This window comes from Apostichopus japonicus, chromosome 13 (genome assembly GCF_037975245.1).
Source record: "Apostichopus japonicus isolate 1M-3 chromosome 13, ASM3797524v1, whole genome shotgun sequence".
In the NCBI taxonomy this organism is placed as follows: Eukaryota; Metazoa; Echinodermata; class Holothuroidea; order Aspidochirotida; family Stichopodidae; genus Apostichopus; species Apostichopus japonicus.
Window position 1 is genome coordinate 4,156,873 of NC_092573.1, and position 26,046 is coordinate 4,182,918.

The 26,046-nt window shown below is 37.4% G+C and overlaps 1 protein-coding gene across 7 annotated transcripts in view; it reads right to left on the minus strand.

Moving 5' to 3' along the window:
- Window positions 1–26,046, minus strand: part of LOC139979246 (nuclear receptor subfamily 2 group F member 1-B-like) — a 43,840-nt gene that overhangs the window by 7,197 nt on the left and 10,597 nt on the right. Inside the window, exons 1-4 of one of the 7 annotated variants that reach the window (XM_071990019.1) lie at window positions 22,351–22,914; window positions 16,648–17,349; window positions 11,986–12,054; window positions 1,090–1,605 (exon numbers count right to left, since the gene is read on the minus strand). In XM_071990019.1, the coding sequence (XP_071846120.1) occupies window positions 1,090–1,605; window positions 11,986–12,054; window positions 16,648–17,314 (1,252 nt within the window). In that variant the 5' untranslated portion in view covers window positions 17,315–17,349; window positions 22,351–22,914. Of the gene's footprint in view, window positions 1–1,089; window positions 1,606–11,985; window positions 12,055–16,647; window positions 17,350–17,622; window positions 17,642–17,663; window positions 17,864–17,891; window positions 18,051–18,073; window positions 18,097–22,350; window positions 22,915–26,046 lie in introns of those variants that run through there. The other 6 variants (XM_071990023.1, XM_071990020.1, XM_071990021.1 and 3 more) reach the window with 6 other exon arrangements.

Here is a 26,046-nt window from a genome sequence, read left to right on the forward strand (position 1 = left end):
CCTGAGGCTGTCACCCAGCCGCAAAGGTCAAAGTTAGTGTCACATGTTTGTACCCCGGGAATCCAGGCCAGACTAAACAGCTTATTAAATTGAGTTTACTCGCATATCGCCTCTGATACTAGCGCCTTCTCACTTCCAATGTCCTATGTTGCTAGTATTCTTCAAACGATGATGTCGTCTTCATGTTATCGAAGCTCGGCGTGGACTCGTTCGTATGGCATGTATTTTTTTAATTGTTATGTCGCTTGATGAGAGTGGTTCATGACTTATAGAATGCAAATCCCTTGTTGAATACAATAATCGTTCGAACGTGCAGTGCCAGTAAGTTCATTGCTGTGCTCGACAGCATGGCAAGGCAATAACAACCTTGATCTCCTGTGTAATGTCATAAACTGTGCGATCTTTCAGGTTAACGAGGGCAACTAAAAGCCGAAGGTTGGGCTTTATTGCCAGTTTGGCGGGCCATCCATCATTTTCGGATGAATAGGTTACCGTTTCAGGCGCTTGAATTTTGCGGTGCAGAATATATTCCTAACGGCAAATCTACGGGCAGTTGCTAACAGCAACAGATAGATACATTATGTTTCCTACGTCTGTATGAGAACTCGAGAAGAGAAAATGGATGGAAAGTTTGAATTACATCGAGCTTTAATGATTGCAGTTTTCAAGCTAGTTTAACAAAATGTGCCTCCTAGATTTAACCTGAATAAGTGTCAAGTCCGTTCTCGCCGTCCTTCAAACAAAATATGATACGGATTTGAGCTGGAACACACCAGCTATGGTCAGTGTTCTTAGAACAGTGGAGAGGCAAATAAATCAACCCAGTTCTTTAGAATACTACGACTATTCTATTAATGGAAATGTCGGAATGACAATTTCCCTTACTGTCCCCTATATTTTAAAGGCAGGTTTGCAACCTGCCGACTTCCTTTGAATTGAGAATGGACAAGCAGGGGGATTCCCAACTACTGGAATCACTTTATGTGGCGACTTCCTTTTCATCATCATCATCCACCGTCAAAAGAAAGTTTGTTAATAAAACCACAACTATTAGCTAATGCAGTATAGCTGATGTACTGAATGGCTTACCTGATGTGAATAAAACGATTGCTTTCAGACATGTGTACTCTGCCGAATCGACGTGAAGAGCCTTTAATTTCTCTACTTGCTCTTGGAATATCCGTATGTGGTCCATAAACGCAACAACACGTTCAGCCGACATAGGACTGGCGTGGAGTCCAGATGCTGCAAGAAGAGGAGCCACGTGTAGTGGCATCGAGCACTGGCTAGCATTTAAGACAAAAAGTTCGCTCCAGCACATTCTCAAGAGAGCCACCTGGTCCGTCACCTGTAGGTCAGGGAAGAATGGAATATTTCTCGCCCATTCCACTGCACTAAAGAGAAGACGAGCTGCTAGTTCACAGATATTGTCAATACCCATAACGCTATTGGTTTGCATACATTGAGCGTATCTGGACGTCGGGTAAGGTTCAGCTCTGAGTAGTAGAGAAATGTATCCGGAAAGAAAGGAATGTCCCTCGAAGCGGCCATCCAGGTATTGTCCTGGCCCGGGCTGGGTTGGTGGCATGCGACCCCTTTGGACGGCTGAAACAAAGGGAACAAACATTTCATGGTAATCATGTCAACGTTTTGGTCAACTTAAACAAGAAAACGTGAATGAAGAATACCTTCATATTGGTAATATTCCGAAAGTCCCAGAGCAAAGCAAGATATACACAAGAAATCACGTTTAAGGAAAAACTGAACTGTACGGTGTTATGTATCATTAGCACAAAACTTACATCAATTAAATACAACCCATTGTGAATGTGTATACAGCAATTTTATAGTTCCATCAAAACTGTGAGGTACTATTATGGTTTATTTATTTCTCTACAAAAACACGTAAAGATTAAGTTTCCTTGTCCAACCTAATATGGCTATTTCTCCACGAGAGTGTTTTGACATGGACTATAGCTAACCCATTTTGGTCTCGATGATAATCGTAAACCTATGTAGTCATGCAGGCGGATGAGTGCGTGTATGTGCGTGTGTGTGATGCCTTGCTTGTAAACAAGATATCTCAAGAAGGGAAGTCTGGACTCATCTAATATTTCGTGTGTAGGAGTACCACAATGAGTAGAAGAGGCTTATTGTTTCTATAGAAGATCAAAGGTCATTTGGGGTCATATTGCGAGAACCTTGTAAACACGATAGCTCAAGAAAGGAAGCCTAGACTCATCTCATATTTCGTGTGTAGGAGTACCACATTTAGTTCAAGAAGCCTATTGTTTTAGGAGGAGATCAAAGGTCATTTGGAGTCACCAGAGGTCAAACTGTGGAAACGTTGTTTCATAATCGACCGTATCTCCAACCGACCAGCCTATTAGATAACATGTGCGTTACGCCTCATCATAACAATAGGAGAGGTTGTTGACAATTGGGTATGGGTATCCGTAGATAGTACCACAGAAAGTCGAATCAAAACTCCGTTGGGTGAACTATGTCGCTAAGTGCATACGTCGTTGCATTAACAGGTGTGCTGTTCGTACATACAACGTTCATTGGAATGAACGATACCCTTTTAAATCACAGACCTGTATTAAATCTTTGCTTCTGTTGTTAACGATTTCCGTCGTGTGTCGCAATTGTCGAGATTCAGTGCCAAATGAAATCTTCAGGTTTGAATGTAGTTAGTTGGGGGAAATGACAATGCGCCGTTTACGATACATAACTGTCGCTAGTTAAATTTTTGCCAATGACCAATCTCAATGCGAATTAACTGTGTTAGAAGGTTCGCTTGTTCCAGATAGATGCTCTTTCAACCTTGGATTTTCATTGCGTAAAAGATCGCTTTGAATTAGACAGTGTAATAGAGGAATAGCGATATTTTTCGCGCTCCAATCTGCAGCTAAAAGACAAAATAAATATTTGGGAAAATGTATGAAGTCGCAAGTGGTTCAAAGTAGCAGTGAGGTACTATATAGGCTTAAGGCTCGCGCACACCTAGCCACTGTATAGTATATGCCTAGAGGAGCCCTCACGTCACAGAAGCCAAGCTATCTTCTCGGGGGCTTTTTTTTGGGGGGGGGGGGCAGACGTTTTATTTTTGATTGTTTGAGACTATACAGTAGGCCTTGTTGTTTATTTACGACTCTGCGACATGTATTTACTTTGTGGATCACTTACTTTTGGTGGAAAAAAGTTTAAATTTCATACTGCACAGAAACATATTTTCCAATGTGCAATTACATAGCATTATGTATATGCCAAAGCGCCTGACCTGTGTTCACAGAAAGTATGATGTTGCAGATCTGTAATATGGAGACTTGAACAGCAGTCATAGTGGCGAGTGAATTTTGCGTTTTGGCGAGTAGATTTTTAGTCACGGTCGCCAAATAGCGAGTACATTTAAAATATATTTGTCGAGGCTTGAAACCTTTAATACATGATTTCTCATGGTAGAAATCATGGATACTCTTCATACATGGTACATGGATTTGCCAAATTGAGTACAAGAATCCTGTTGCTTGTGAGGTCAAATCTCATTTGAGGCCAAACTCTGAAAACCCTTTTACATGGGAATCGTGGATACTTAAAATAACGCCGTAATTTCCCTTCGAATTATACGACATTTTGCGTAACTTCATCAAAGTTACAATATCACCTACACAAATGCTTGCCAATACCGAGAGATAGAAACAACAAGATGATGTAGAGAACGTGAACCTTTAGTGTACATATTCATATACATAAAGCATTAATGATGTGGAAATATTTCTTGTTTCCGAAGCTACTTCGCACGTCTTTGTTGGATTTCCGCTAGATTTGTTGCAGCGATCACTGGTATATCAACAATATATACTAAATCACTGGCGGATATGCTGTTCCACTGCCCATAATCTCAATCTTTGCCAGTAACCCCTTCCAAGAACCATTCATTCATTTCTTTCTTTGCTGGTTGCTACACTCGAAGTCATTCGCATCTGATTTTTCAATCAATTCTGTCTCCCGCCTTTGTTATCGATAAATACTTCAAGCTGACAATCATCATCTTGAACTTTGCTCTTTTGGGATAAAAATGTCGAGCAAAGGTTCCGCGCTTAAATAAACCATCTTGAACTGGAAGAGGTTTCTCTCTCTGTGTCTCGCAGGGGATAACGAGCAATAGGGAAAGTAAATGCAAGAACAGCGTAAGCGATCTCGAGATAAACCACTAAAGGGCAAGCGATAATCATGTCACTAGCCTATAGGGACTGTTTGCTTGTGTTGACCTTAACCGCTAAAGATCACGCTATCTCACCCTTCGATGAAATTACCACAGAGCCAGTTTTGACATCTACCCCCACGCTGTAAACGTCTCATGGCGAACGTAATTTACATTTTGTCAACGTATTATTTCAAGGAGCAGGCTAAAACCTTGTACGATACAAGTATATATAAAAATGCACGGATATGGTTAGTGTAATACAGTGGTATATGTGTAATCAGATACTGAAATTGTCTGTATACACACACAAGCAAGATAATATCATGATTTCAAATAATACATGTCTTTAGTTAGGTTTGTCCTTGAGGAGAGGTCTCTGGGTGATATACGGTACTATAAAGATAGATTTTAAAATTCATTCTCACTTCTGATTCCTGAGGAATCAACTGCCATGTTGTACAAGTTACACTTATCACCGTGCAAAGCTTTTGTGCTGACCACCGGTATGGAAGTTAGCGATTCTAGAACATCACCAGAAGGTGATGTAATTCGATTAATATTAGACCCCGACAACTCCGAAACATGAAATACTTTGAGGAATATGTTACACAAATTAAATGCACACATACACATGTTTAATTATAACTTGTTCTAATGAAAAGAGCTATATATATATATATATATATATATATATATATATATATATATATATATTGGATATATATATTGGATATATATATATATATATATATATATATATATATATATATATATATATATAGGAAACTAACCTACACTCAGTAACTGGTGCCTTCACAAGGTTAGGCTACAAGTTGCAACCCACGAAACCCTTAATACTATGTACGGCAACAGTCAAGTCATGGCATGAAAACTCTGTATGTACAACATATGTTTGAGGGTTATTAATGATCTGCCAACTTTTTGCCAAGTCTTCTACATGTTGAGCATATTTTCGTGAAAAAAAATCAGCCAATTGATACATTCACAAATTCGCGCAAATCAATAACCGATCACTAAACGAGTTTACTGTAAAGACTGAATTACATTGAGGACAGACCGGAATAACTACTTCACTTGTCACGTAAAGCTAATATTATCAATGCAATCAATGTTTTCCATAAGGTCAAAGTTAAATGTAATACAATAAAGGAATGTTTTTGCAAGTGAAATGTGGTAAATGTTAGACATCATATTTAATAGGGGGAACGTCAATCTCTTTATTGTTTTGTCTTTCATGTTTATCTTTCATGTTTTGTTCGTACAACACCTTTCTTTGTGTTTTCATTTGGCCTTGAGTTATATCTAAATATTAATAATACAAAACACGACTCGAATGTTTGTTCATATATCTATATCATCAATGGTAATTGGATATAATTCACAGATTTGCATCACAGCCCACCCACCCACTCATACACTACATATCATTTTCATATCAGCTATGTAATTCGTACTATATATTTTAGTATATAGACGAACACCCTAGATATGTTATCGCTTGTTATGAATCTGTAAATACACGACTTCGGTAACATTTGAGAATCTGTTGTGGTCTGCTGAATGTATCAACTTGACCTTTTCCTGAGATTCAGGAAACGAGGGTGTAAAACTCGGAAATTTTCTACTCAAACATAGCATCAACACAATACTTCCTTTTAACTTTCATAATCGATACTTAGCATGCTGAAATACCTTATGGAACAAGGGTACAGTAACTGCAACATTTCACACAAATAGGCATGTATCAGATCCGGCTTTAGGAATCACAAATGATTTCGAGTTGGTTAAGCAACATGTTTGATCTCTAGAGTAAGGCAAATATGTCACCAAAACAAAACTAGTATTGTTCGATACAGGTGACAAACGCCTACAGTGGAATCAGGACCTTCCTTACCGGTTTCGAACCTCTGGACATACAATCAGCGTCCATAGTCTAGTGGTTAGGGTGTCCGCGTATAAAGCGGGAGGCCCAGGTTCGAATCCCGGTGGAGGCTGGAAGTTTTTTCACTGTTCTGGATTTTTCATCTCACTAAGATTTTAATTATATAGATATATGTATAAACAGTATATATATATAAACAGTATATGTTTGATCTCTACAGTATATATATATATATATATATATATATATATATATATATATATATATATTGCTGACGAAGGTCCCAGGGACGAAGGTCCGGGACAGGGACCGAAAATTCCAATATATTTTCTAAAACTTACTCCTTATTTGTCAATTATGAGTCATATCTTATTTCTCTGGTTTTCTCTAATAATATATATATATATACATATATATATACATATATATATATATATATATATATATATATATATATATATATATATATATATATATATATATATATGGCGCTACTTACACAGGATATTGTTATCCCTCTCAGCAATGGTTCATTATTGTTGCTGCCGTTTGAATACTTTCAATTGAGGGAAGGGGAACCATAGGGTAAGGAGCGTGGGCTAAGATGCGAAACTTTGCAATAACCCGGCCAGGTATGTCTTCTTTCTACATTGACTACTTAAGTAAGACTACCGTACGGCATTTGATATGGTTCTACAACTTCTACTTAAGTGGGATAATTGATTACGAATTCAAAATCCCACAAGATTGATTAATTAGCCGTAGATCCCTTTAAGTTATGGAACAGTAACAACAAGTTGCTAGAAGTGACCAAAAAGTGTTAATCATTTTCATTAAAGCTTTGACTTATTTCAGAAATAGCTCCAGCATGCAGTATTCAAATTTGTGCAACTATTTTGTTTACAGAGCCGTTCTTGGTGACATAAAATGAACTATATTCGGTGAACCTGTTACCACCAAGTAATGCATGTTTTTGCTTCACTCTTCAGTCCCTTTGTATACATATATTTTATGCATTTCTTTTGTAGTGCAGTCCTTGATTTTTTTCTTTACTCTCTGTACCTCCCCCCACCCCCATTATATTCCCATTTGATATACAATAATTCCAACTTCAAAAAGAATCCGTTATAAGACATTAGTTCCGACAAGATTCGAAACGCCGTCTCCTCTTTCTGGTAATATTAATGAAGGGTCTTTACCCTAACCAGATCTATGTCAGGTCAAAGTGACAAACTCCCCGAGAAACTATCAATCGCACTTGGAAAATAATTTTCTGTTTTGTGATGTGTCATTTATACTCCCTGCTAAATTGAGCAACGAAGTTTATCCTGCTATAGAAGAGGAAGGTAAAAAAAAAGTCTGGCAAATCAAGACTGGCAGGGATCGTGCTATATGAGACATGGTGTGGTGTTCAAAATCAAGTGACTGTTGTTCAACTCACGAACGAACCAGTCCTTATACAGAGACTACATCTCAACTTGTTTCTTTATCTCCTCCCGGTTCCAAAGCGTCCTATATGTCGGTATGAGAATGACAATCCCATGATGTAATTAATACATAGCACTTGATGCCATGTTCTCCCGAATAACCTTAATCAGAAGCGACAGTGAGTAAATGCGTTTCGTACTCATTCTGTCATTAAATTAAATTTCTCAGATTGTTTTAAACATTGCATTCAAAGTTAATGACAGTCCCAGGAGATGTCATCGAGCACAGAAACAGGAAAATTTGTGAGACGGCCTTCATTTTCGTCAAGAATTCCTGCGGAAAAGTCAAAGAATGGCATAGTTTTCGGTCAAGGTGCTCTCTGAATTACAGCAACACGATATCGACCTTCAAAAATTGCCTGCCACAGCATATCGTTTGCGAATAAGATCAAATCATACTGATTTCTAAATGATCTTTCTTGCAATGGCACTTTATAGCCAGAGGTAATCAACTCAGTAATTGAACTTTGAACTTTTCCAGTTCGTTTCTGCATCTATTTTGTTATGTTTTTATCTAACTTATTAAGGAATAGAACTTTAGAAATGACTACCGTGAAAGTACTAGGAGAGCCACGTTGTTTGTGACGGTAAGGGTTGTAATAATCGAACCTCGAGTCGACCTTTTATATGACCTTTGATCGCATGAGCGTCCTGCTTTAACTAATTCCAATACTTGGGTTTCAAGTATATTTACCTTTATAGAAAATCTTGAATGCTCTTACCATTCTAATTCTAATATCAACTACTCTTTTTCGACCGACTGTTAGCAACTTAGTGGATTGTTTCATTCATTTTTACAAATCCGTCAAAAATATTAATTATTAAGCTACATACAACAAGCAACATGGAACTGAACTGCAAACTCCTACCCATACCATCCATACCAATCGCTTTAGCAAGAATGAATGAAGTATGTTTCAGGCAACTTCACCAAAGATATTCAACGTCGTCCAAATGGCCCTTTCCCTGTTTTGTGCTTCGTATGGGGTGACGAACAACTGTACCGAATAACTGCTCATGTCATTTGTCTCCTTCAGCATAATCATTATATCATGCTTCCGTCGTATAACTAATGAAACTCAATAAATGATATTTTGTAAAGAAGATCCAATTTTAAATTCAAGTCGTAATAACTTTTGTACGTGATCGACTAAGCAATATATATAGGGAAGGTTCCTTTTCCTTACTAGCTCAAATCATGGAGTTCTCTTCTAACTACATGTTCCAATCAAGTCTTTAATTGCTATGTGTCCTCTGAGCGAGTGACTGAGGTCATTACAAAACTGACTTGATTTTATATGACTGAGTGACAGAATATGATTTTTTACTTTATATATCTATATATCGCTCCGTAAATATGTAACCTCATTATGGAAGTGTCCAATCCGCTATAACACGTGCAAATAATTACGAGCGCTGTTGCCAGCTTGTTATACGGTCAATATCCCAACATGTCTAAGTTATATAACCTTGATAAAGTTAGGGGCCATGCACCACCTGACTTATATACTCTTCCAAAATCCATTGTCGGAAACAATGAGATATGTGTCTTTAAGCTGCCTCCTCACGTAGAAGCTATATTGGACTCGTGCAATGGACAAACGTTTACTTGTGTAGGGGGGGGGTGGGGGCAGTACTATACTAGCATTAAATAGTGGCGCTAATGTTCGCATAGATGGTGGTGTCAGAATAAATCGGAACTTCTCTGCCGCCAAAGATACGATCTCGGATATTATATAACAGCAAACGAGCTTCCACTTCTGTAAAGTTTTACAAAGTTATATACGATTCTAAATGTATTATTGCGTACAGTTGGTTAATAATAATGCGTACAGTTGGTTAATAATAATTGCAGACAATCGCGTGTTGTTGACCAGACTTTTTACCACGTCGAACATATTTTTGTTGAAGCATTCGGGCAGTAATACCTTGCTCTACAACCCTTGCAAACTAAATGCCATTATTCAATAAAATTAATCCCCGATTTTACTTTCAAAATATAGACGTCGACTTAGGAACATGTCCAAACCGTTCTTATATTGCTTATATGTTATAACTTTAAATAGTAGAGTACAAATGACAACTCCCAGAGGTTGTTACATAATCATCTCCTGAATACTTCCCCCCTAACGGGCACATACAGTATACGTTTCTATGGGGCCTCTAAGTAAACCTACCTCAATGCTTTCGGGATCCACATTTTGAGATGTACTTTTCGAAGTGTTTCAATGACAGTAATACTTTGAAAGTTATCCGTCACAAGTGGTCGCTCTTCTTCTGGCTTCAACCAAATCTCTTTTTAATGTTGTATTTGTTTATTACAAAGTTGTTAATGATCAATGGGAAGGGGGTAACAACTAAATCAGCAAACTTTTGAAAGACGCTCTTAGGATTTAAAGATAAAGATTCACCAGTAAATGGCATGAAGGTCCTGCAGCTCGGGAAGGGTTTCTGACGAATTGGATCTATAGTAAGTTACATGCTTTACTTGTGTATATATGGTTAGTATAGTTTTCCTATTTTGCATACAACGTTCCTTGGTGTGTTTTTTTTTAATTCTTCTTCGTGCGCACCAATATAAACTGTAATTTTATATTCAAGAATCCAAAAGCCAAAAGACAACTTTCTGGGGAAAATTGATAACTTTTGCTAATGCGACATTTCTTACAACAATTTTACATCCTCCCTCACCTTTCTTTGAGTGGATAATAATAACGAACAAGGTAACTGATTGCGTTCATCTGTATGGTAATTATGAAATTGTCCTTAGGAAGGGGAGGGGGAGGGGGAGCCCATGAAGCTGATATGAAAAATGTGTCTGTATGGATTAGTATGGATGCATCATCCTGACAATGTATAGATGATTAAATGAATTGCTATGCGGTCCGAAACATTACAACAAAGAACACATCTGTATACAATACCGACCAAAGAGATCATCAAGAATAATAACGGTCATTTCAAGAGGAAGATATAATGTTATATTAAAACAACCCAAAAAACGTGTCTAAATTATACAACGACAGGTTATAACGGAACACATGTCATTGTGTCGTGTCAATCAACTTTTCGAGGGCCAGAGTATAAAAGACGTTGGTTGGAGCTAAGGGCCACACAGCATCAAAATCTTACTTTTACCCAAAGAAATAACGATGTGCACAGTTGGCCGATAGGGTGGTCAGACCCAAGCATTAAAGGTCCCGCATACCCCATAGTAGTGGGTCGATTTTTTATTTCCTTTTTCGAGGACCGGACTGCAATTTGCACATGTAGCTTTTTGAGTACCCCTGCATCAGAGGTTTGCCGCGAGGAATTTATCGAAACGTCTGCGTTGAAATTAAGTACTTTAAGAGAGTCTAGAGAGACTACTTGTGCTTTAAATAATCTTTCACTGTCACATTAGCATGGTCCTCCATCAGTTCAGTTGTACACAACTAGATAAGCCTAGTAAGAATGAACGATGGGCAGTTCAAGCCTTAACTGCGGAAATATTCTAACATTTCAAGTAAATTAATTACTAACTTCGAGTACTATAAATCAAGCTGAAAAGAACCCATAACTGAATGTAACAAAACTCAACCTTACATATCGCATCGTAGGGATTCGCTAGAACTAGGGTCAACATTTAAATCGATCTTGACGGAAAGGTGGCGAGAAGGTTTACGTCAGGTGAAACCAATTATGGATTACCGTACTAATAGGATGCTAAGATGGAGCAGGCGACTCGTAACTACGAAAACCATCAGTGACAATGCTTTCTGATATGCATCACAAAACCCGGTGCCCTCCCTCATGAGGTGTGCGAAGGCGATGTATAACCACCCTGAAGTTCATGAGGATATACAGTAGCTATATGGTATATATATATAAAAGGTCCATAAGCAAATCGAAGGGATTATGGCTTTAAACGTCTCCTAATGGAGGAGTCTATTGAACCACTACGAATCATTGTAGCTACAGGAAACAATACCACTGCAGTGGAAGGTGTTCCAAATAATGACACTATGATAAGCTGTTACCAAGGATGAGTTTACACAAGCGTCTGAAGTTATATAATATATATATATATATATATATATACATACATACATATAGATACAAATACATATGTATATGTATACATATATATATATATATATAGATATGCAGAATGATTATTATTGTTATATGACACCGAATTTATACTACTGAAGAATACCAAACTGAAAGGGTAACCGATGGAATAAAACGAAAATTGGAAGTAACTGAACAATTGCAGAAACGTGGGATGCAGAAAAAAAGAACGAATAAGAAAAAAACAACAACACAGAAATGCCACAATGTAAGAGTGCGAGAAGCAAAAGAATTAGCTGATAAAAATTAAACTATCTAGCGGTTTCACTAACTGTTAAATTGGTCCCCGTTTTGCCATCCTCTTTGGTTCGGCAGATCAAACGATTTGGAGGAGCGGGTATCTGAAGCAGAAGGAGAAGCACAGAGAATGTGGGAGAATAAGTTACAGCAGATACCCTGAGTAGCTAGCTCTTTGTTTTTGGCTGTGCTAATCCAAGATGGAAGACTTTGGAAGTGAACTGAACTAGACAACAATTCATGTTACGAAAATGTTGAGACGTTTTTGAGAAATGTAGACAAAACCACTTGACGACGCAGCACAGTACATACGGGGAGATTTAATAGGCGCAAATCATGCATGTTTGTTTATGTTGTTAGTTAAAACAATAACGAGGGCATCGAGTAATACAACTCTTCACGAGATTTACATACCATAAAACCATCTCAGTAATGTTACCCCGATTAACTATATTGAAACTATAAAAGCTGTCTTTAAAAAGCTCATAGATGGACAGTGAGTAAAGTTTAAGATGCGATGGGGAAATGGGGCGTCTATCAGATAAATAATAATAGTTAACACATAGATCTGGCTGAAGTATAGACGGTAACTTTTGTTGAAATATTAGTGAACTTTTTCACATATAATCTTCTGCTATCAAAAACTTGTATAGAGCATTTCATTTTTGTTTGTATAACTATAAGGTTCATAACTCGTTAAGCTTAGGAGCGTTTCAAATTTCCAATGGTTGTAACCAGATTGATCACTTACTAGACGAACTGAGAGGTTATCCAGCAATAGACAATTGGCGTAACACATGTTGTGACAACCGGGTTAGAAAGATAATTACAGCATATCATAAAATAAAGTTCTATACTTATATTTTACACTTATGAAAGTAATATCCATTCTCTGTCACTTTAAACCTATTTACCATCGACAGGATCACTTTTCGGTTAGTTTATGCAAACTGATGCTTAATTAATAGACTACAGGGAATTAGGTCCCTGTAGTTTCTGGATCAGACACATGTATGTGTACTTACTAACCAGTGAAACGAAATATCTATCTATTAACAGTTTAATATTTCTGAGAAACATTCCATCAAGCAAAAGTTTGTAACGTCAAATTTGTCATCAAACTATTCAGTCGATTTTAAAACTTTCTTCACCAGTTGGTAATATCGAGTTTGCATTGATCATAATAATAAATAATAATAAAAATAATGATTGAAGACATAGGTTTTATTTTAAACCAGAGAAATGTGCTGAGAGATAATACAGAGGGGAAAGTGTTTGCCTTATATAAGAAACTCCCGACCAAGAAAACCCAGTCAAGATTTTACGATACTGTAGGTAATAGGTATAGTAGTACATATCCTCACCATATAGTTGAGAACTGCATGTATCTATAGCTCTACGGTATGCTGAATTCAATTCCAGTAGCTATACCATGCTATTTCATACATTGTTTACTAAAGTAACTAATTATTTGCTTGTCCCTATACGCACTGGTTACTAGTTGTTAATAATTGTTAGTCTGTACTTTTTGACTGAGCAAACATATTTTTGTCTGGCTATAAACAGTAACAACTATGTCGATTGTCGCCAACACGAAACGGTTCGGCTGCAGGTATTATTCACAAGACAGAAAGATTGATTGAGAATATATATATAGAGAGAGATGACATTCATTTTAGCTACCGAGGCTGAACCATAACAAAATCGCGTTACAGCTTGACAATTTTTATCTGCATGACAATAATCCTGCATTTCGTTACATAATCTTAAACGAGTTAATCAGGCAAACAAGTTTAGGTGCCTGGCATCAGTAAACAGATCGGGTATCTCCTACAATGACGTCGTGCATGATGTGGTTCAAAAATAGGATAATATTTTCATAGAACCAAACACACACAGAAAGCTACGTCATATTTTTTAACAGTGTCATTACAGTCAATATCCGTTTTTAATATTATTGCAATAACTTTCAAGCTGTATGAATTTGCTCCTGCATGTTAAAGAGTAATAAAAGCTTTAGATTAATGTTAAGCCGTTAAATTTACTGGCAAAAAAAAACAAGACATTAAGGTATCAAGACCCATCGCAAAATGTGTTTTCCAGATACGTAACAGGGGTTGGTGTGGCATATAGGAAATTGTTTACTCCGTGAACCTGATGTGTGACAACCCTTGACCATTCAGTATTTAAATATATACGTCTGTAATCTTGGACATGGGCCAAGGAACTAAGGATTACGTAAGGTCAGTCCCACAGTATAGGCGTCGAGTAAAGGTTAGATTATTAAAACATATCTTTGATATTACAAAGTGTAATAACCTCTCCACATTCAGCATAGTACGGAGTTAATGTTTTAGTAAAAGGTTGTGAAATCATGATCAATTTAATAGTTTACATTATTGATGCATATATGACTGGGCACGAATGATATACCATCCCACTTAGCAACAAACAAACAGCTCAAAATCACATTCAAGGTTCTTTGAAACTGTGAAGAACACACCTGATCGAAATTAAAAACAATTTGAGTCTCAGAGCGATATTGAGAAATAGATATCTCGTTTTCTTTCCTTTTAGTTTTTTTTTTCGCTTGTGAAATGAGCTGTAATCTAAAACACCACTATTTTCACTTTGTATAACTAACTAGAAAACAAATCATGAAACTGAGATTAGATATCATCTCTATTGTGGGGAGTAATAATTACCTTATGTCATAATTCTTTCTCCCCACCTATCCCCTAAACCTCCCCTCCCCCAAACCACCCCGATCCTGGCTACATTTCATTCTTCAAATCTCTCCCCGTAGCTTTTCAACTATATTATGGACAAGGAATATTAGAACAACAAGGTGAATGACAAACACCAGATGCTTCTAGGTTTCTGACATGTCATAGAGCAAGGTTGACGATTTTCATTGCTATTTTAATTACGTCGATATTCGATGGACTTTTCCTGAACTTCTGAAAAAAAAGTAACATTGAACTGGAATTTTTTAGCTCGGAAATTAGCATTACTTGCAGAAAGTATAGTTGTAGTTATGATAATTCACTAAATGACATAAACTATTTAAGCTTGGGAAGATTGAACACAAAGAGCTGTTCATAATAACAAAATTAATAATGTTTGGTTTTCCCCAAATCGAGCACAAAATTCTACAAAGTGGTGGATATGGTTAATATCGACGTATGAGTCGAAAAGCTAATCAAGCAATTTTGTTTATTGTATTTTAATTGTCATTTCTCGGCTCACTTAATTTGGAGAGCAAAAAAATAACGTTCGACTTTAATATAAGGAGCGTTGGTATTTGAAAACAGTAACAACCTCATGCAGTATTGAAGTGTCTATAACAAAAAAGACTTTTATCCGTCTAAAGGAATATACTTCTACATGGGGTTTTACAATGTGATATCACGTAGATTCTTAAAACGTTACAGTATACCACCTATTTTGAAAACCCTTAGAAAGGAATTCGAAGGATGTTATTGTATTTAGATACATGAAAGCAACCATTAAACATGTCATATAGCCTATATATATATATTTATATATACATTGACAAAACTTAAACAGTTTTAACTGGGCAACATATCACGCAGAAGTAAGCATTTCATATAAATATGAAATCCAAAATTCCCACGTTTGGCATTTGTGTATGTTATCTGTAACAATATTTTTGTGACCCCATAAGGTATAATATAATGGATTAAGGGTTTTCAAGTATATAATTCAATTAATTTACTAACGGATTATCGAGTACAGTCACATTTGTTATTGGCATCGCTTGTTTAGACGTCCATGTTATATTTTAACGTCAGATGCTATAGGTGTTGGAAAAATTATGATATTGCCTAAAAGTTTTCATGAAACGATGCCGACTTCAAGCAGAAAATAAAACAAATCAAACTTGGGTGTACATTACTAGGGAAAGTAGATTGTGGCGGTACCTCGTAATATCTGTATCGGTTGTGTATTCGTAGAATTAGTGTGCAGAAAGTACCTGCTGTTGCAATATACATTAACTTGGCACAACAAGATAATACTTGCAAACAGAGATGCAGAAAAAAAGAAAGATTCCAGTCTCCTGTGGGTTTCCTTTCAATTTAATGCATGTTCTCTGTGCCTCCCAAATCTCGTCTGTAGAGTGCACAATATGTACAACTATATAATTGTCACTGTCATGATTTCAAACGCCAGCCAAAACAGTAGTAAAGCTCTGAGACAATGTATCATCTTAATTCAGTTGGCTACTTACATTTAAACTGTAACAGTGTTATAAATCCTGCATGCTATGATCAATTCCAACGTATTGTAAATGCGGATTTTTTGAGCGGATTTTTTTTTTTTTATTATTGAGAGAGAGAGGGATAACGTATCAAAGTACAGCTACCTATCAGAATATCACGGTTACTCTTTTTAGGAAATGGCAAGATCACACAGACAATTTACACTGTATTTGAAGCGGGCCATACGGTACGGTACTGGTTTGTTTCCACATCAGCACTCTATATGAAACATGATTCGAGCATTACCTTACACAATTCGTCCAACCAATGCTACTAAATGGGACTAGTATGGACACTACAACGTGCCAACCAACTCAGCCATGATTAGTGAATGATACGTATTGCCGATCTGATAAAGATTAGCTCTACTACACACCTTACTGTACTGTTATTCAAATGAGGTTGTAAACCTACCTTCACGTCGCATACCCATTTTGAGGCACTTTTTCAGACGACAGTACTGGCATTGGTTTCTATGATGCTGGTCTATTGGACAATTCCGATTAGCTCGGCAAGAGTATGATAAATTTCTTCTAACACTCCTCTTGAAGAAACTTTTACATCCTTCACATGTGAATTGCCCGTAATGTTTCCCACTGCTTTTGTCTCCACAAACAACGCAAGAAATATGCTGTGTTTGTGACGCAACAGGCGTTCCGTTATTGTTATTATTTTGTGATCCATTTCCAGGAGGATGGTTATTGTTCAAACCATTTTGCGCCACCGGTGTGTGCGTCGGTGGAATTTGCGGGTCTCCATTCGAGGGTCCATTCGGCTGATCAAGGGGTTGTCCTGTGGGACTTGTCAATGGAGCTAGTGGTTGCGTAGGTGTTGATGCATTATGGTGTACAGGCGTAGAAGCCTGAGACGGAGGGGCGGGTATAGCGGCCGGTGGAGGAGGCCCCGTACCAGTTTGCGTCTGGCCGTTTTGGTCGAGACTTGACGGCGGTCCTGACGGTGTCGTCACGACCGGTGGATCCAAGGACGTCTCTAGCACCTGGGGTTGTGTCAACTGAACTTCGTGCAGCTTCTCCCCCGTAACCAAATCTTCTCTGCTCCACGTACTATCAACCATCGCCATTGTTGCCGGCGGAAGTACGGTGGGTCAGCGAGTGACTACTCCGTTACATAAAAAGAGTCCCCACAAAATAAGACGAAGCCAAAGGTCGTGGGTTTTTGAGAATGGTTGAGAACGGTAGAGAAACACGATCCGACATCACATGAAAGGAAAGAGAGAAGAAAGAGAAAACATTAAGTAAGCAATCACCATGAAAATTATTTTGCAAGAGTGTTTGCATTGCAGCTTTACTCTGCCAGCACAAAAGATCAGATATTTTTCTCCAATCCAGAGCAAAATATAGTTTCAATAGAACCAGAAATCTAATCCACCTCTACAATAAACACAGCATTCTATTGTACACCCCGCGCACCTTATACTCAACACAAAGCAAACAGGACTGGCGGTGCATTCCAGAGTGTCTGGAAGTCACAAAGATAAACTTGAACACCAAGTTCACAACACGCCAAGCAAAGGTCGACCCCAACTGACAAATGGCAACATTAGCTTCCAGAAGAATTCAACACGTATTCACGCGGTCTGGTATCCCATACGTATACTCGTGTATTCTACAATCATATCACACCTGAGCGCAAACTACCTGAAAGAACCGGCTAGTATACGAGCAGTTTCAAAATATAACCTAATCGCAGGGCAATCGGAAAAGCGACATTCAGGTGTTAGAGTCAAAATGCTTCTAGCGACCTAACAGAGCGAGGTTATCCGTTTGGTTAACCCCAAGTTCACGGTGATAGGCCGGTAACTTAACAGCGTATAGCTTACTATGATGTCCAGGGCAACCAATGAAGCGGAGTGATATAGACCTGTGCACTTGTCTTCAGACGCGGGGCGTAACGTTGTGGCTTGTTTATACTGAACTCTGACACTGCTAAGCGTTCACCGACCGTTACCACGGTAACAATATCCATATTTGGTTATATGTGTCAGGTGAAGTTCAGGAGGTTGGTAGTTGATTGATTAGACGCGAGGGGCGGTCACAGACACCGAGCAATCATGTAAACTGAAGTTTTTTAGAGGTATGTGATTGGTTGGTGAAACTGGCGCGGAAACTACTTCAGGCGAGGCAGCAGAAAGAGTGGTCTGTTCGAAACTGAGAAAACGTCTGCGCGTGTGTATTTCTAGGTGTCATTTGAAGCATATGTGTTTTCCATGTACTTTTGCTGCTGCTGCTCACTCTAAGTTTGTAAGTTAGGCGACCGATCATATTTGCTGTCTTCATCAGACGCATTAAATGGACATGCATGGAGATGTTAGATACGGAATCATCGCATAAAATAACGATTTCTTATTGGACGGACTGCTACAACAGGACCAAGCCATCTTCGACAATAAGATCAATGATTCGAAGAAAGTTGAATGTTGACTTTCAGTAACTTTTAGGCGATGGGTTGACTAAGAAGTACGCATTTGCAGGAATTTTGCTCCTTGTAGTTATTGCGGCCATGACCTTTTTGTCATCAAAACTCAATAATGAACTTGGTCCGTTTTATATGTCATTCGTAAAAAAAGAAATATGTAAATGAAATTTAATTCGAGCTCGTCAGATTTTGTTTGTAAGAACAATTTGTTTATTTATTTTGGAAATGGTTCCATCAGTTGTGTTAGTTACAAAAAAAAACAACACAAATGAGTGCGAAGGACAAACGACGATATCAAGGAGACTTACTTAATATATTCCAAAGACACTTGCAAATGAGAACCCACCCCCCCCCCCCCCCCCAACTGACAAGAAACTTACTTATACGGGGAACAATTGTATTCTTGTAAAAAACTACTACTAAAACACAAGAACCAAACGAAAACTCACTCCACCACCACACATACAACATCAACAACAAAATACTTTGTGACTGTTTGTGATCAAATTGGTTGTAAAGTCTTATGGATAGTATAATTGTAGAATACACCCCTTTTTTAGACATATGTTTGTACTCTGTCTTCCAGAGCACTTAAATACTAGACGAAATAATTCCCCGATTGCAAAATTTCGATTATGGGGTGGGGTTGGGTTAGGGTTAATGAGAGGATCTGATTAAATATCAACTCTTCACTGTTTTCAAACATAAATGTGCAAAATATTAAATTGATTTTTTTTTAATTAAAGGCTTACACGTTTTAGCATGCCGATTTCGGAATCAAAAACACAAGCGTATCATATAACACTAAACTGAATAAATAACGTGGGATCCTATAAGACAGATTGTTAGAACGGAGATTTAATCCCATTGCAAGCCTAAAAGTGCTTTGCCCAAGGTATGTGAGTTGTTCATGTATTATTATACACATGCATGTCAATATTATTGTTTGGATGTAAACCTCTATTCAAGTTGTTTTCACTGGAACGAAACTGACCAAGAGTTCCTCATACAATTCGTGTTTAGTTCATTCAACTACTGAAGCTAAAGAACGTACCCCCTCTACTCGATATCTGCTGTCAAGGGTTTTCAATTTAACAATATCAAAAAATTTAATTTAATTACTTTCATTACTGAGGAGGTTAATTATCTGGGTAAATGATGTACAATGACAAAGTACGATCAAGTCTCCCTTTTTGTGAGATGTTACACAACCACCTTTTACAAACTCTAATAACATAAAATATTTTGTAATGTTTCTATATACATAGTTCAATGTTTTCAGATATTACGGCATTTTCTTTAAGAGAAGATGCCTCTATACGTCAAGTTCAGAAACGCAATTCTGTCGCAGGTGAAGTCTCTTACCCTTTATAATGAAAATGGCAAATTGCGACCTTCAACTGTTTTTCCTTTCAACCGCTTCATAAAAAAGTTGAAGTCACTTCTTTAATCACACGTAAAGGTAGATAGATAAACAAATCCTGCGGCTATGCCTAATCAGGGATGCAAATGGCTAAAAAGGTCGTCATAGTATTCTGTACAAACTTGTGACACGGCCTACATCTACGTCAGGGCCAGATGACCACAAAAGAAATGATCTACTCGAATTAAAAACCTGATTTGAAATTGATTACTGTGATATATTGATCTTAGACGATGATGAGAAAAGAAAGGACAGTCTCTTCTATACAGTCGTCGTTGCGAAAGAGCAAACATTTTATTTTAAGAAGGTTGTATACGACGCTTCTTCCACAGCCTTGGACAGGATAACACCCAACATGAAACGTGTTTGGGGAGAGTGTGATGCAGGTGGTGAACATTATACATCTCTGCACGGAATAAAATCTTGTATTTCAAATCCCAGCCTATAATTGACAATTAAGACATCGATTTAAGAGTTAAAATCACACTCTCCCTGTCTCTCCCTCCAAAAGATAAGAACACCTTTCTCCGTCGGATCAAAAGTTTTACATTTTGGACATGATATGGAAACCAAATAAAGCGTGAAATGTTTTAACCATACATGCATTGAATACCTGACAGTGATTAAGTTTGGTGGAACGGACTTCTTGTTCAATTACCACGCTTAAACACAATGTGTGTCGACATAACTATTCAAGTGTGCATGGTTCTAAACCAAACCTACAGAATCATTTCGTCCTTGCCGACGATGCCGACAGTGATAAACAAGTCATGCCACACCACTTTTGCTGTCGAAATACTTTAAGTCTAAAATCTTGTGGAAGGTACTGTATTTGCAAGGAAGGTCAGATGATACAAACAGAAGGTCAGGAACCATGTCGAATGACACGAAAATCAGCTGCAGATCACCTAAAAGATTTCAATCTTTAAAACATACCACAACGACTACATTCAAAACGACTGCTCTCAATGCAATGTTAAGAATACACACCAGTATTACAGGGAGAGGGGTAGGGGTAGAATAAATGTATCAGAGTACAAAGGGTTTGTTGATATGGTTGTGAAGAGCATTTAATATTCAAGGTCCCTGGTTTACGAATCCATAAAACCTTTCCTAAAACACATTCTCATAGCGTGTTCTTCTTTTTCTAACCACTGTTTAAACCACCCTTTCTTCAAGGAAGATATAATTTGAAGTAAAAGACTTCGAGTGTAGTAGAATAGATTACCAAGTTTCTTATGGAAGTACATCGAGTCAATAGAATAACAATTCATATTAGACTTATAATGATAATTAAGCTATCCAGACTCAAATATTTCCATTTTGTGAATGTCATCAAACACAAAACTTCTTTCAAAAGAGCTGTAAGAAACGTTGTGCGCATATTCTCATCAAATGACGCTGAATGACGTGTTTCACGTATAGTCCCGATACTAATAAGAAAAGCGAGGGAAAACAAACTTTTTTTAGATACACAGTGGAAATGACCGGCGATACAATATCTCAGATGAAGCTCGGATCAGGCCAGACGATGTCTCGAATCAGCCTTGAATTTTCTAATTTTGGAGCGCATGCATGTACAGAATGGGATATACGGCCGAGTCCTATATAATATTATTTAATCAATGTGGTTCATGAACTTCCGAAGTTCATATAATGATACTTTCTCGCCAAGGTCTTTAATCAAATAATTTCATACGGACTGTCTTTACTAAAGATTGCAGAACAAAACAAACACAAAATAAAGAAGTGGGTATTAATATAAAGGATAAGGAGGTCAACCAATCGAAGTAAAAGTCATTGACCTAAAGTTGAGTGCCCAAATTGAGCAATCAAGCCAACACAGAGCGAAACCGAAATGTAGATCATACATACTGAACCAACTAACACAACTGTGTTTGAAAGAAGTTACGTTTTATATCCCTTCCCTGTTTTCATGTTCTGTCTTTTCGGAAAGAACGATACAGTTCTACATCCTGTGCAATCCATTTGGGTAAACAGCCCAATTCTGCACGTTGTCTTGCCTAGATGTCCAATGACAATCAAAACACAGTGATGCAAGTTTTGAAATGACAACAAATTTGGCTTAGACGTATGTATACAGTGAAGCATAACTTGTCCGTAAGTTATTAGCTCTCATACCAACTACTAGGCTATTCATCTTATATTATAAGCGTACGGATGTCTACATAAACGGATATAACAAAACACATAAGTGAAGACAACGATATCTATACTTAGACATATTACCAGCTTACCTTTAACGATATAGTCCAAATGACACAGAGAAACCACACACAACGACTTCATGCTTATGTGACAAATCAAGTGAAGCGATCTACAATACGTTCATTTGCTGCCACAGGCTGAACTCTAGCCTTTTTCCTGTTAGTCTGAGGTTTATTACAATTCATGATTCCTCGTTGAGGCTGCTGGTCTGTGTTTTTATTTCAAGAACTGTTTAATCTAGTAATTGAACTTTGCTCTGCGTCCAGACACGATTTGAATAGCTCATCTTTTCCAACGTACTTAATGTATATTTTAACACTGATATTTTCCTTCATTCATTTTTCTTTTTGTGGGTTGTTTTGGTTATCTATATATAAAGCACATAATAAGCACGAAGAGCAAATCCAAGAGGCATGACGGGCAAAATGAGGTCGCGAGCACAATCCCAAGGGCTGCGACTCTCACACATATTGACACGATGATGATCAACCTTTAACAATAACAAGGCAATGGAGTTCGCGCATTATTAACGACCTTGCAAATATTACAGGTGTAATTAGTTCGCTGCTGTTCGAGTGCTAAATGTTCAAAGAAGCCTTAAAGAGGTTACACGTAACTATGTACAGGTTGTCCATGCTTTCTTTCGATCATTGCAGGAGCTTTCATTTCTATAACAGGAAAAGGGGAATACGTAATGAAAGTGTGGCTTCGGCTATACAGTACTATAAATATGAAACAACACGTTAGAAAACGGAAGATATAAGCAGAGAATGAAGCCGTGTTTCCAAAACAAAGCTGAATGTCCAATGTTGCAATACAGGCTACTTGACTGAAACACAAAGTGTGCAAGGGTGTTCAGACGAAATATATATATATAGTATATAGTCTATAAATATATAGTATATATATAGTCTATATATATATAGTATATATATATAGTCTATATATATATAGTATATATATATATAGTCTATATATATATAGTCTATATATAAATTTGTATATATATATATATGTATACACATATATACATACATATATATATAGTCTATATATATAGACTTTGTATGTATATATATTTGTGTATATATATAGACTATGTAAACTTATATATACATATAGTATATATTTAGACTATGTATGTATAGTCTATATAATTAGTATCTATATATATTATATACAATCTATATATACATATTTATAATAGGTTAGTTTAGGTATATTCGTATATTAAGTGCTTTCTTCGCTAAGAAAAAAACTTACAAACATTTCATTACGCATAAATAAGTGAAAGCGGAATTCCCCTTCACTTCACCTGTTTTTTTTTCCTGTCAGGCTCACTTCATACCCGACAGTTGTGTTAAAGCACTGTATGTATGTAATTCAACTTCACATTGAACAGGAATAGACTACTACTACTACTACCGATGAGGAGGTCGTACGTAGGAAGAGTGTATACTTGTAATCCATCCACCACCGTGCTCGTTCGTACCACGTCTTGACCCTGGGTCACGAATGGTATGCGGAGATCACCGTGCCTTCCATTGCTCCTCCTCCCCATGGCAAAATGCGAAATTCGGCAAAGAGCCTGTTTTGGCAAATAGCGGGTACCATTCAATGATAACAAGTAATGATAAATTTTTGGCTTCTTTTCGTCCTATCTTACCAGGATTATCAAACTTGTTTAATTTCTACAGAGATTATGAAAAGTTTGCTCAAGTTTACAAAACATTTTCGACGATAATGAGAACATTTTCAGACATCAATTATGAGTTACAACCCCTGCATGCATGTATTGCGCACTGTGTGCAGATGTATATTTTTCAGTTGGCATTAAAATTCGTTGCCAATGGACAGAAGACTTCATGCATGTAAGTATGTTGTCTTCTTGCCTTGTGTGTTTTTGTGCGTGTCTGCGTACGCTAATTGTAAGCAGCACCAGCAGCACTTTCAAAACCCCGGTAGGTGTTTATTCTGCTACAAGAAATTCACCAATTTTGTTTATGTTTGTTTTGTATATATTGTTTAGATACAGAGAGGTATAAGTCCGCCCATTTCTAGTTACTAACCAACACGTGGCAAACCAAGAAATACGTCTGGTCACAGAATCTAAAGCACAGTAATCTTTGCGATTTCGTAGACTTCTGAGAATTTGCAGACTTCAGAGAAAAACAAATCCAACGTCTTGACTGTAAGTCAGGGGCGTAGGTAGCCTTCTCCCTTTAAGGGCCCAATGCTTTTCTGGAGAGGGGGGGGGGGAGGAAGACATGACCTATTATCAAAAGCTGACAATTTATGGGGAGGGGGAAGCTGACAGATAGTTGGATGTCAGCAGATCGGGTATAATTTTGGAAGAAAAAACAAACAAATAAGAATCTCAATGTAGCTTGGCATGATTTCAAGATTTTATGTAACTAGAAGGTAGCCTACTTTGAATTCAAAGAGTGAAAACTTTTCTAACTTGTGAACTCTTTAATTCCATATGTCACCTACATTCTATGAAACTGGTGAATGTTCGGGAGAGGGTAGCTATGTATTTACTATGTTTGCCTCCGCAGTCATTGGTCACAACTTAAATCAACGGTAACACTATGGCCAGTGGACGGGGGGGGGGGGGGGCAAACTACCAAAATCGCGCCACTGTTAAGAAAAAAAATGTCTGATAAACCTCATCTGCTAGAAACCAATCAGAAATGTTTCCTTTAGTATTACATCATGTCCTCAGTTATTATTACCTTCCGACAGTTCAAGTACAGCAGTGACGGCGCTCTTTCGTATTGGCTAGGCCTATGATTTTAATACATTTACGTACATACTAATCCTAAGAAATGACTCGGAACATACGGATTTAAACAGCATACAGCAGTATCTGTAAACAAATGTATAACAACCAAATATTTGAGTGTACTGTTGATGCCCCTCTTATATGGTCAAAACGGCTAAGGTGGGGGGTGGGGGAGGGTGGTTTGATTTCCAAGTTCAATCCTTCACTTTGGGCACTAACAGAAGTTAACATATCAAGCCGTGCGGGTCTCTTTAAGCAGTCGCCATGTTCGGAAACAGTTCATGTGGGCTTTGCCTTGAGTTAAATCGCCGAGTACCATTCGTTTTCATACACCACCTTGGTTTCACTTAGCGTATTACAGTAGCACAAATTACACATACGGCGCTACACTAAAGTGGGTCGCGATTTTTTTTCTTGCTTTCAGAGGTTTCCGACGGAAATCGTGAAATTCGAAATACTTCAAATTTGATATGAATGTATGCATAAAGTATAAACTACATATTGAAATCGAAGAGTTTCTTTAAATTTGCTATTACATCAGGTCACATTCATTCAAATTGTGATATGTTCTCATTTTTAATTTTTTTTTTTAAATTTTTATTTCCAAATTTTATTTTCAACTTCTACCAGTGATTTACAGTATCACGTGTCCCCTTCCTACAGAGTCCACGTAAGACTCTCACAACCTTCCCTATCCAGAACGCTTGGCTAACTGCGGCGCACAACTTCAAAATTAGTTCGTAAATAACGTTTGTCGCGTAAAACAGCTCTTTTAGAAAGATTCACGCTTATACCATAAGGCTAATGTAAAGACACATTTACCGGTCTCGGAAATAAATTTAATTTACCTCAGAAAAATTTATTTCAAATCCTTTTTATTCCACGAGGGTGAAATGGCATTGGGCATGCTAAAAAAAAAGAAGAAAGACTGCTCGTATAT